This window comes from Neofelis nebulosa, chromosome 1 (genome assembly GCF_028018385.1).
Source record: "Neofelis nebulosa isolate mNeoNeb1 chromosome 1, mNeoNeb1.pri, whole genome shotgun sequence".
NCBI classification, from domain to species: Eukaryota; Metazoa; Chordata; class Mammalia; order Carnivora; family Felidae; genus Neofelis; species Neofelis nebulosa.
The window spans coordinates 176,230,699-176,244,026 of NC_080782.1; the positions used below are offsets into that span (position 1 = coordinate 176,230,699).

General features: G+C 38.1%; 1 protein-coding gene across 1 annotated transcript in view; it reads left to right on the plus strand.

Moving 5' to 3' along the window:
* Positions 1-13,328, plus strand: part of UGGT2 (UDP-glucose glycoprotein glucosyltransferase 2) — a 192,092-nt gene that overhangs the window by 140,589 nt on the left and 38,175 nt on the right. The window contains exons 25-26 of the mRNA XM_058681695.1: positions 3,630-3,732; positions 7,046-7,125. Coding sequence (XP_058537678.1) covers positions 3,630-3,732; positions 7,046-7,125 — 183 coding nt within the window. The remainder of the gene's footprint in view (positions 1-3,629; positions 3,733-7,045; positions 7,126-13,328) is intronic.

Here is a 13,328-nt window from a genome sequence, read left to right on the forward strand (position 1 = left end):
AAATTACTCAAAACCATCACTGTAAACATTAGTCACTAGACTGCTCTGTTAAGCTATATTGTACTTAGGAATTTTGATTTGTTTGGAATTTATTTACTCCCGTGTTAAATGTCTGAAACAATTAATTTTTATAGTTTATTGTCGGTTAGTTTTGGCTCCCTTTCTCTAACTTTCAAATCTCTCAATGCATCTGCTGCTTCCAAGCCTACTGCCTTATTTTATATAGACAGAAGGTATGATGTGACTTTTTGATATTGGTTTGCAATTCTCCAATTTTTTCTGTTATTTATAAAAATGCATAAATGGATATGTAGTATGTACATATTAATGTGCATCTGTTTATACAATAATACCTAATGCCTGCCTTCTATAACATGCAAATAAAATAATTTGCCATTTTCTGAGTTCATGTATATACTTTAGGCATTTAACTTTTGTTTTCTATGTGCTTACCCATGCTGATAAATTCATCTGGGTCAACATTGGTTGTGTAGCATAGCATGAGCTTTCTTGTCCAAAAAACCCAGTTTTTTAATCCCAGTCTACCATGGCCCTGTGACTTCTCGTAGCTTCAGTTTCTTAATCTATAAAATGCGGGTGTCGAGTCCTACCGTTCCAGGGTTTTATGAGACTCAGGCCTACTGCTGTGAATATAATAAATATTTAATGCATTGCAGCTATTATGTGTATTTGTTACACAAATAATGACACTTGGAAATAAGAGAAAGAAGATTAGACCTGAAAGTTAAACCATAAAATCAACTCCTCTTAATCTGGGGAGAGATGTGAATACCTACCTTAAGTAGGATCCAGGTCAGCAAAACTTAATGATAACCTAAGTGAAGGTATTAATTTAATGAAGGAAAAATGACTTTGTTGGATTTTGTGTTGGAAGCCTAGGAAAGGTAGAGAGAAGCACATTAGCAATGCTGGACTGTACAAGCAGGGCTCAATCAGAGCAGTTGGAATGCTGTGTGTGTGTGTGTGTGCGCGCGCGCACGCATGTGCGCATACACATGTGGAGGTTGTGTAGACGAGAACTCGTTATTCATTTATAAAAGAATTGTTGTAGGGTTCGACCTTACACAATTGTAGGAGCTGGTTAAGCAGTCGTTCTGAGGCTATTGATACTGGAGCTTGGAGCTCACAGTGCAGGCAGGAAGGAAGGAGGTTGCAAGGCGGATGGCCGTTCATTCTGCCTGCCATGAGCACACCCCAAGTTTCACCGTAAGCTTTCCAGTTTACATGTTTCACGAAGTCCACAATGGAAACAGAAGAGTTGTTCAGGTGAAATGTAACTGTATTTATTTATTTTTATTATTATTATTTTTAATATGAAATTTATTGTCAAATTGGTTTCCATACAACACCCAGTGCTCATTCCAACAGGTGCCCTCCTTGGTACCTGTCTCCCACCCCCCATCAACCCTCGAAATGTAACTTTTTAGAAGAGGGAGGACACAGAAAGTCTCTGAGAAATCTTTGCGAAGGGAATACTATAGAACGAATAGTGTCTTCAACATCTTTTAAGATGGGTGGCTTGACCTGTCTTTGTATACAAACTAATAACATCATAACAGACTTAATTCAGTAGAACATCTCTGCATGGAATGGATATGATATTGGCTGAGCATTTTCCTGCTGCGGTGGCCTGTTTGAAATGTGCTTAGTTTATCCCAAAGACTTGAAGGCCTGAACATACCTACCTCAAGCCGACCTTCATGGCTCTCTTTGACTTAAGCTTTTAACAATTATTGACTGTCATTGTACTTGACATCATTCTTCCTGGCTAATGGCATAAAGTGTAACACTAGTTTCTTGGCAATTGAATACACATCCATTGCCTTAAAAAGGTGGTATAGGTGGAATTAGCATCTTTTTGTTAATATTGTATGGGAAAAGAGATGTGCTGCTTCCATTCTTAGATTAGTCAATGTAATACCTACTAATAGGCTCAGGATTTTGCTCAGAAAATGGTCATGAGTCTACATCAATGCATGTAGAAATAGATGATGGGGAGGGACTGTTGGATTCGGATACAGACAGCCTCACAGAATCGGCAGTCGTCTGAGTAAACATATGCCTGCTTTAGCCACCATAACAGAAAATAACCAGTTTTGGCAGTTTGGGCATATTGGCAGTTTTAGCCAATCGGCAGTAGTCTGAATAAACAGATGCCTGCTTTTAGTCACCATAACAGCGCATACAGAAAATACAAGTTTTGAGTAACGCTGCAAGTATAGCAATAATTGGTAAAATTGTCACCAACATAACTAAAGTAATTAACCACTGTAGATAGTCTCTTCAGTTTTAAAACATCTGATTTGTAGTCCTTATTTCTAGTAATAGTTCCGTAGCAGGATATGTTGTCTGATTCTGTCACTCCTGTTTTTCACAAAATTAAATCATGTCAAGTTCATATAAAATAAAATATCTTTCATTTCTTTGTCAAAGGACCCATATTTGAAGTGACTTTTACATTAACTTTTATTGCTGAGAAATTCATCCCTTCGCTGCAAAAAGTCTAGCTATTTATAGTCTTTCTGCACCAAAGAAGACTATATCCCTGTAATTTTACAGGGATACATTTTAATTTGGTAACCTTCATCCCTTTGTAATACATAAAATATAATTCATACATCTCAAAAAACTGACTTCCTGTATTATTACAGTGTTACAACAGTAACTCAATTGGAATATTCTGTACTTTTAGTCAAGTATATACTTTTAACTTTGAATTACATTAAATATAAAATTTATTATCTTTCACTGGCCTCGTCTGTGCTCTGTGTTCCTTGTAAAGATGAGTCCATCTTCCAACTTAGAACTTAGTTCAGTGAAAGAAACAAGCAGGAAGACTGAGAGGAGGACCTCAGGAGAAGGTGCCTGGGGCCAAAAATAAGTATGATAAATTTGGGCTTTTACCTCCTGAACTTTCCTGTTGTATGATATATTGGAGTTTTTTAAATACTAAATTCAAGGGGCGCCTGGGTGGCGCAGTCGGTTAAGCGTCTGACTTCAGCCAGGTCACGATCTCGCGGTCTGTGAGTTCGAGCCCCACGTCAGGCTCTGGGCTGATGGCTCAGAGCCTGGAGCCTGCTTCTGATTCTGTGTCTCCCTCTCTCTCTGCCCCTCCCCCGTTCATGCTCTGTCTCTCTCTGTCCCAAAAATAAATAAAAAACGTTGAAAAAAAAATTAAAAAAAAATAATAATAAAAAAATACTAAATTCAAAAAACTACTGAACAGTTAATTTTATTCTCAAATCTGAAAAAGTATATTCAACCAACACAAAAGTAACCTGGTTTTATTTTTTATGTTGTATGGTCCATGAGAATTTGGGGGAGGTTAAAGTTAGAGTTTTCACTGTAATAGTATTGTTCTTTGAAGAGTTTTTAAAAATCACTCATTCATAAGTTCTTATTTTCTCTGTTTCCTTCCAGTTTTGTAGTTTATTGAACACAAACATGAGGCTTTTAAATTTGCATTTTCATCTGTGAAATAACCAGGTTTTTTTAATATAGTGAGAAAGAGAACAATTTATAAGAATGTATATAGCTGAGGTTAAGGTTTATTAGATAATTAAAGATATTTAACTCATCCCCTTTCATCTTATTTTCTATTTTCCTAGCATTATAAAGATAAATCCTCAAGAGAATGATATGTTCTTTGATGTCATTGCTATTGTTGATCCATTGACAAGAGAGGCACAGAAGATGGCCCAGTTATTGATTGTGAGATAATATTTTTATTATATATTCTATATATGTCATTTTATTATATACTTTTGAAATTTATCATTAATCTGTCAGGTCTGTTTTCAAGTATAGTGTTTATGTCCTCTTGATTCTTTATTCTGTGTAACATTTTAATCATATTTCAATGTAGAAAATTGAGTCGTATAAGCCAGTGCACGAGGTGTATGGCAGGCCCAAGGTTCAGTGTTGCTGTGGACTTAATTGTTGTCTCCACCTCCCCTGAAATTTATATGGTGAAGCCCTACCCTTCCTCTGACTGTGTTTAGAAGTGGGGCCTTTAGGGGGTAATTAAGGTTAAATGAGATTTTACAGTTTAGGCCCTAATCCAATAGGATTTATATCCTTACAGAAGAGGAAGAGAGAGAGCTCTCTTTCTCTCCTCACACACACACAAAGCAGAGGTCATGTGAGCACGTGGCAACATGGTGGCTGCCTCCAAGGCAGGAAGAGGGCTTTCACCAGAAATGGAATCAGCCGGCCTCTTGATTGAAAATTAGTAAATTTCTGTTGTTTAAGCCACCCAGTCTGTGGTATTCTGTGGCAGCATTCTGAGCTAACTAACACATGGTCTTCCTGTCTTCACCCTGTCTCGAGTTCTGAAGAAATGGCTTCTGGAGAAGCCGATGGTGTAATAAGTAACAATAGCCAAACAGGTGAGTGAAGGTTAGATTCAGAAAGTTTGGCCAAAGTAACAGAACCTTCAAGACTAGAGTTTATTTCTCTCATCTCACAGCAGCCTGGAGTGGCTAAGGCGTCCCCACGGTGTGAGGACTCGGCCAGCCTTTGTGTGGTGGTTCAGTCTTCCTCCTGAAGCGGCTGGTGTCTTGTGGCCTGAGATCCAGTCAGGCTCCTCTGACCCACCTCTGTGTTCCTGTGAGCGGGAAGGGGAGAGCAAGGGCATACCCATCCAGTCCTGCCCCACTGACCACACTGTAGCGACTCATCGGGCTACACCCGGCTCCGAGGGAGCCTGGAAGCTGTGCAGTGAACATTCTTTCACTAAGAAAGCGGGGAGAAGGATACCAGGAGGCCGCTAGCAGACTCTGAAGGGACATTCTGTGGTTTTGCATTGTACTGAAAACTTTAGAGGTTCGAGTTGCGATGCAGCTTTCAGTGGTTAAATCACATAAGCTACTTACATTGGAAATTGAGATTTTTTTTTCTAGTGGTGTTCAAAATTGTGGAGTACTCCTATTTGAAATTACTCATTGCTTGTTTTAAAGACATATTTTAAAAATATTCTCAGAAGTAGGGGCGCCTGGGTTTGAGCCCTGTGTCAAGCTCACTTCTGTCAGGGCCCAGCCCACTTCGGATCCTCTGTCCCCACTCTCTCTCTGTCATTCCCCCACTTGTGCTCTCTCTTGCTCTCTCAAAACTAAACAAACATTAAAAAAAATTAAAAAGTATTCTCAGAAGTGAAAACTGTTCTTTGACAGTGGCCTCGCTTTTGGGAACAGGCAAAAGTATTTAGGTACTAAGTCTGGTGGAAGATGTGAAGGATCCAGCCGGGTCCTACAGGTGTATATGCCACTGAATTTCAAAATGCAGTGTCCATCAGAAATTAGTTTGTCCTAGCAAATCATATTGGAAAAGGGGATTATAGATCTCTGTTATAATTATTTGGACAAATAATTTTGGAAAGGTTTTGCCATTCTACATGCTCAGTATATAAGCAAGGCAAACAATTCCATAGTTGGTTTACTTACTTCCGTCCTTTCTTTTAACATTTGTGTACCTTCACATTTGAACTTCCTGAGACACACTATTCGGATTTTTCTTTAAAAAACAACAATCAAGGAGCGCCTGGATGGCTCAGTCGGTTAAGCATCTGACTCTTGATACTGGCTCAGGTCATGATCTCATAGTTTGTGAGATCAAGCCCTGCATGAGGCTCTGCGCTGACAGCATGGAGCCTGCTTGGGATTTTGTCTCTCCTTCTGCCCCCCCCCCCCCCCCGCACTTGTGTGTGTTCTCTCTCTCTCTCTCTCTCTCTGTCTCTCAAAATAAATAAATTTAAAAGAAAACAGTAATCAATCATTGTATGTGTAAGGCATGGAGCTAGTATGATGCATTTTAGTGTATAAATACCTATTCCTACAGAGTCATTATTCAGAAAAAAAAAAAAAACATTGCTTACCTCCGAAGTTTTTATGTAAAGGTAGAATTTAGGAATAAAATAGGAATTTAAATGGAAATATAAAATATGGGATTGGATCCCAGTTTATGTGATTGGAAATAATAACATGTTTCCTTCTGAGCACCTCAGCACTTCATATAATTTATTATTTCTTACCATAAGGAAAATTTATGCTATAAAACAATTTATTGGAAGAAATGGATAAGTTCTCATTGAACACTTGAGAAAAACTGCCTCAGTGACCTCTGTTGTAGCAAATATGAGGAATGATAGAATAGGAAATAGGGCTCTGAAATCCTTAGTCTGTCCTGATTCCTTCTCAAGCCTGTTCTTTCCTGTTCTATGCGCCTTTTCTCATCCTTCTTTCTCTATGTCCTCTGTTGACTAATATCTTTCAAATCTGCACTGACTTGCCTTCTAGAGGTAGGGACTACCAAAATTAATAATTCTCCTACCTCATATGCCCCAGGAAAAGAGACAGTATTTCCTCCGTATGTAGCTAGGAACTTCCTACATCTCTACCACGTGGGCAGAATTCCAAATGGACTGGGGCACCCTGGCCATTGTTGCCGTGAGGACAGCACTTTGTATTCATACTTCATAGTTCCAGCAATTATTTTACTTATTCTTCAATACTAAAGAAATATGGAGACCATGAAAGAAGGTCACATTAGGCAAAAGGGAGTCCGCGTAACTCTTGAACAATGAAATCAACTGTCTGGATTCAAATCTGACCCTGGCCATGATTTATTGTGTGATCTTGGGTGAATTACTACTACATTTCTCTGTGGCTCAGCTGTGAAGGTGGTCACCTCTAAAGGCTGTTATGAGGATCACATGAGATAATGAATATCAAGTGTGAACACAGGGCACCTGAGTAGCTCAGTCAGTTAAGTGTCAGACTTTGGCTCAGGTCATGATTTTTTGGGTCGTGAGTTCAAGCCCCACATCAGGTTCACTGCTGTCATCACAGAGCCTTCTTCAGATCCTCTGTTCCTGTCTCTTTCTGCCTCTTTGCCACCCCTTCTCTCTCAAAAATAAATAAAACATTTTTTAAAGGTGTGAACACAGTGCCTGGTGCATAGTAAATGCCTAATAAATGTTAGATATTAAGATTATTTAATATAAAATATGGGAATTTTTTTCTCACAGGTACTTGGCAAGATTATCAACATGAAGATAAAGTTGTTCATGAACTGTAGGGGTAAGCTTTCAGAAGCCCCTTTAACGAGGTGAGTCTGAGTGAACATAATTTCATTTCAAAAAGTTTGCAGATGCTAAGACTAAAAGAAAGAACCATAATTACTGGGTCTTTTTTTTTTCTTCACAAGATGGTTAACTGAAAAAAGATCAGAAGACCAAAGATAATTTATTCACCTTAATGGATGCAAAATTATAATAACCAGTAAAATTGATCTGACATAATTACAGTATTTACATGGATTTATGTTTGTCCATGGGTATTTTTGAAAATGTGATGTAGAAATACCTATATAAAGTTGAATTAAACCATTTTTGTGTTTGTATACTTTCAGTACTTCAGAGCTGAATTATCAAAATGAACTTTATGATATTGTCTCATTTCTTATTCGGAAGTATTGAGATGTAGTTAGTGTAGAATAATCTTTTAATAATACAGAAAATGTTTATTGTTATATGCAATTAAAAATTTTTATATATAATTTATTGTCAAGTTAGTTAACATACAGTATATATGGTGTGCTCTTGGTTTGGGGGGTAGATTCCTATGATTCATCGCTTACATACAACACCCAGTGCTCATCCCAACAAGTGTCCTCCTCAATGGCCATCACCCATTTCTCCCCTTTCTCCATCCCCTCTGTCAACCCTCAGTTTGTTCTCCACATTCAAGAGTCTGTTATGGTTTGCCTCCCTCTCTGTTTGAAACTGTTTTTTCCCTTTCTTTCTCCCATGGTCCTCCATTAAGTTTCTCAAGTTCCATATATGAGTGAAAACATACGATATCCTTCTCTGACTGACTTATTTCACTTAGCATAATACCCTCCAGTTCCATCCACATTGTTGCAAATGGCAGGATTTCATTCTTTCTTATTGCCAAGTAGTATTCCATTGTATATGTAAAACACATCTTTATCCATTCATCAGTTGATAGACATTTGGGTTCTTTCCATGATTTGGCTATTATTGAAAGCACTGCTATAAACATTGGGGTACATGTACCCTTTTGAATCAGCACTCCTGTATTGATTCATGCAGGATCAATTGCTGGGTCTTAGGGTAATTCTATTTTTAATTTTTTAAGGAACCTCCACACTGTTTTCCAGAGTGGCTTCACTAGTTTACATTCCCACCAACAATGCAAGAGGATTCCCATTTCTCCACATCCTCACCAGCATCTGTTGTTTCCTGAGTTGTTAATTTTAGCCACTCTTCCTGGTGTGAGGTGGTATCTCACTGTGGTTTTAATTTGTATTTCCCTGATGATGAGTGATGTTGAGCATCTTTTCATGTGTCTGTTGGCTCTCTGGATATCTTTGGAAAAGTGTCTGTTCATGTTTTCTTCCCATTTCTTCACTGGATAATTTGTTTTTCGGGTGTTGAGTTTGGTAAGTTTAATCCTTTATCTGATATGTCATTTGCAAATATCTTCCCCCCATTCCATCGGTTGCCTTTTAGTTTTGTTGATTGTTTCCTTTGCAGTGCAAAAGCTTTTTATCTTGATGAGGTCCCAATAGTACAGTTTTGCTTTTATTTCCCTTGCCTTTGGAGACGTGTCAAACAAGAAGGTGCTGCAGCTGAGGTCAAAGAGATTGTTTTTCTTCTCTGGGGTTTTGATGGTTTCCTGTCTCACATTTAGGTCTTTCATCTATTTTGAGTTTATTTTTGTGTATGGTGTCAGAAAGTCATCCAGTTTCATTCTTCCAGCACCATTTGCTAAAGAGACTGTCTCTTTTCCATTGGATACTCTTTCCTGCTTTGTCAAAGATTAGTTGGCCATACATTTGTGGGTCCAATTCCAGGTTCTTCATTCCATTGGTCTATGTTTCTGTTCTTGTGCCAGTACCATGGTGGGGTTCTATCCTTCAAGAAGAGCTAAAAATTATAAATGTTTATGCTCTCAACTTGGAAGCACCCAAATACATAAATCAGTTAATCACAAACATAAGCAATCTTATTGATAGGAATACTATAATTGCAGGGGACTTTAATACTCCACTTACAACAATGGCCAGATAATGTAGGCAAAAAAATCAATAAAGAAACAATGGCCTTGAATGATACACTGGACCAGATGGACTTGACAGATAGATTCAGAACTTTTCATCCAAAAGCAGCAGAGTATACATTCTTCTAGAGTGTACATGGAACATTCTCTAAGATAGATCACATGCTGGGTCACAAAACAGTCCTCAAACATATAAAAGAATTGAGATCATACCATGCATATTTTCTGATCACAACAGTATGAAACTTGAAATCAGCCACAGAAAAAAAAATTGGAAAGCCTCCAATGCATGGAGGTTAAAGAACATCCTACTAAAGAATGAATGGGTCAACCAGGCAATTAAAGGAGAAATTAAAAAAAAATACATGGAAACAAGTGAAAATGAAGACACGACAGTCCAAACCCCTTGGGATGCAGCAAAGGCAGATACATTGCAATCCAGACCTATCTCAAGAAACAAGGAAAATCCCAAATACAAAAACTAACAGCATACCTAGAGGAACTAGAAGCAGGACAGCAAAGAAACCCCAAAGCCAGCAGAAGAATAGAAGTAGTAAACATTAGAGCAGAAATAAACAATACAGAATCAAAAAAAAAAACCACAAAAACAAAACAAACAAAAAAAAAACCAGAACAGATCAATGAATCTAGGAGCTGGTTTTTTGAAAAAAAACAGACAAAATTGATAAGCCCCTAGCCAGACTTCTCAAAAAGAGGACCCAAATAGATAAAATCACAAATGAAAAGAGGATAGATCACAACCAACACCACAGAAATACAAACAATTATCGGAGAATACTATGCAAATTATATGCCAACAAACTGGACAACCTGGAAGAAATGGACAAATTAGACACCTACACACTACTAAAACTCAAATGGGAAGAAATAGAAAATTTAAACAGACCCATAACCAGCGGAGAAATTGAATCAGTTATCAAAAATCTCCCAATAAGTAAGAGTCCTGGGCCAGATGGCTTCCCAGGGAAATTCTACCAGACATTTAAAGCAGAGTTAATGCCTATTCTTCTCAAGCTGTTCCAAAAATAGAAATGGGAGGAAAGCTTTCAGACTCATTGTATGAAGCCAGCATTACCTTGATTTGCAAACCAGAGACTCCACTAAAAAGGAGAATTACACGTCAATATCCCTGATGAACATTGGATGCACAAATTCTCAACAAGATACTAGCAAATCAAATTCAACAGTGTATCAAAAGAGTTATTCACCACAATCAAGTGGGATTCATTCTTGGGCTGCAGGGCTGGTTCAGTATTTGAAAATCTATCAGTGTGATACATCACATTAATAGAAGAAAGAATAAGAACCGTATGGTCCTATCTTGGATGGAGAAAGCATTTGACAAAATACAGCATCCTTTCTTCATAAAACCCTCAAGAAAGTCGGGATAGAAGGAACATACCTAAACATCATAGAAGCCATATATGAAAAGCCCACAGCTAATATCATCCTCAATGGCGGAAAAACTGAGAGCTTTCCCCCTGAGATCAGGAACACAACAGTGATGTCCACTCTCAGTTGTTTAACATAGTGTTGGAAGTCCTCGCCTCCGCAGTAAGACAATAAAATGAAATAAAAGACATCCAAATTGGCAAGAAGAAGTCAAACTTTCACTTTTTGTAGATGACATGATACTCTACATGGAAAATTGGAAAGACTTCACCAAAAAGTTGCTAGAACTGATACAGGAATTCAGCAAAGTTGCAGGATACAAAATCAGTGTATACAAATCAGTCGTCTTTCTATACACCAATAATGAAGCAACAGAAAGAGAAATCAAGACATCGAGCCCATTTACAATTGCACCAAGAACTGTAAAATACCAAGGAATAAATCTAACCAAAGATGTAAAAGATCTGTATGCTGAAAACTATAGAAAATTTATGAAGGAAATTGAAGAAGACACAAATGGAAAAACATTCAATGCTCATGGATTGGAAGAACAAATATTGTTAAAATGTCATTATTACCCAAAGCAATCTACACATTCAGTGCAATCCCAATCCAAATTGCCCTGGCATTCTTCTCAAAGCTAGAGCAAACAATCCTAAAATTTGTATGGAATCACAAAAGACCCTGAATAGCCAAAGTTATGTTGAAAAAGAAAACCAAAGTGGGAAGCATCACAATTCCAGACCTTAGCCTCTACTACAAGGCTGTAATCATCAAGACAGTATGGTACTGGCACAAGAACAGATGCAAATATTTCACATTAAAACTGTTGAAATAACATGGTCTCTAAAGTGGGGACAAAAACTTACCTCTCTTCCCCTTTCTGGATCAGGGTCACTATCATTTTGAGCCACCCTCTCTGATAGGAATATGCAGGATCTTTCAGGTGTCACAGGGCAAAAAAAAAAAAAAAAAAGCTTGTCAATGTACTATGCAAACACAAGACAGAAAAGTTGCATTCGGTTAGTCCCTTGTTTACTTATTGAATTGTATTTGTTGTAATTGATAAACATATGTTATTGCCTTGAGCAGATATTTTAAACATGGCAAATATTTTTAATACAGTATTTGGAAAGCAATAAAATGGGAAATGTAAGGAATTTAGATGAAAATTTAGGGTACATTCATTCCTTTCCTGAGACTCATGTCCTCATATCTCATTCACTTTTCATACTTCTCATTTATCTTGTGTATTTCAAATTTTATTACGTCCCTCTAAATCCAAACAAAAGCTTTCATCTTATTTTAGCCACTAATGGAGAGAGGTCAGTTAGCTCTGTGAGTACAGAATTTTTATTCACATGACTAGAGATGCTCTCCATAGTATCTCTATAAAGAGTAAGAATATTGAACATAAGGAAGCATAATCCATTAGGAAGGAAAGAACTTGACCTAAGGTGAAGTGACCCTTAATGTACCAGACAGATGCTTTGAGTAGTTAATAATGCTGCACAACACAAAGACTTTGAAACTGGTTTGGAACTATGGGCTCAACAGATTATTATTTACTCGGTAGCATCTATCAAGAAAACTAGATGACACATTGGTCCCCAAGCCCTTTGCTTTTAGAATACTGTCCCTCCTTCTCAGACATGGCACAGGTTGTGGGCACCCTGCTGTGTCTCCCACGTGTCCCAGCCTTCCTGCGGGGTAGGGGAAGGGGTGCTGAATCTCCTCTTAGCTAATCCTCCCTTCCTGTTGGAACCCACACTTGCTTTGTCACATAGCTCCTTTGTTCCATGTCTTTGACCTCCCTGCCAGCCCTTTTCTTTCCGTCCTGAGAGTTTACTCAATTTAAGAAGAGAAATAAAAAGGGGTGCCTGGGTGGCTCAGTCGGTTAAGCATCTGACTTCGGCTCAGGTCATGATCTCGTGGTTCATGAGTTCAAGCCCCGCGTCGGGCTCTGTGCTGACAGCTCAGAGCCTGGAGCCTGTTTCAGATTCTGTCTCTCTCTCTCTCTCTCTCTCTCTCTCTCTCTCTCTCTCTCTGACCCTCCCCCGTTCATGCTCTGTCTCTCTGTCTCAAAAATAAATAAACGTTAAAAAAAAAAAAAGAAAGAAATTGCTCTCTTAGTAACCTCTCCTCTGGAGCCCAGACTTTTTCTCCTCTTCTGCATTCTTTCTCTTCTCAGCTTCTTCAGGGGTGGCTCATACCCCCTGTTCACCCCTCATTCACCTTGTACCTCCCCCCGCACCTTGCATTTCCCAACACAGAACTTGATCCCACAACCCTGGGATCATACCTGAGCTGAAGTCAAGAGTCAGATACTCAACTGACTGAGCCACCCAGGTGTCCCAGTCCTATTTGTTTTTAATTGAGCTTTCATCAGAATTTTAGCTTGAATTTTAGCAATTTACTTGCTTTCTGGTTATCATTTCTCCTCATACAATTAGTGGTGCCAACATTTAATAAAATGGCTGACAAATAGTCAAATCTGAAGAAGGATCAGTGAGCAAATACAGCTCATAATACTAGAACCCACATAAGTCGGTATATCCTAAAAGCATTCTAACCATGTTCATTAAGAAATAATTAACAAGGATATATGATATATACAATCTTGTAATAGATGACAGTGTAAACAGACTGTGTACCATTTATAAGCATTAACTGTTCTGCAGTTACAGTGTGTTTTAGTCTTTTTAATTTGAGACTTTTTGGTCATGTTCGTAAGTGATTTTCAGTTTTTAAATATTTTAGAAGAAACTTCAGTTTTGGTCATAGTATGTATTTTTATTTATGTTCTGTTGACAG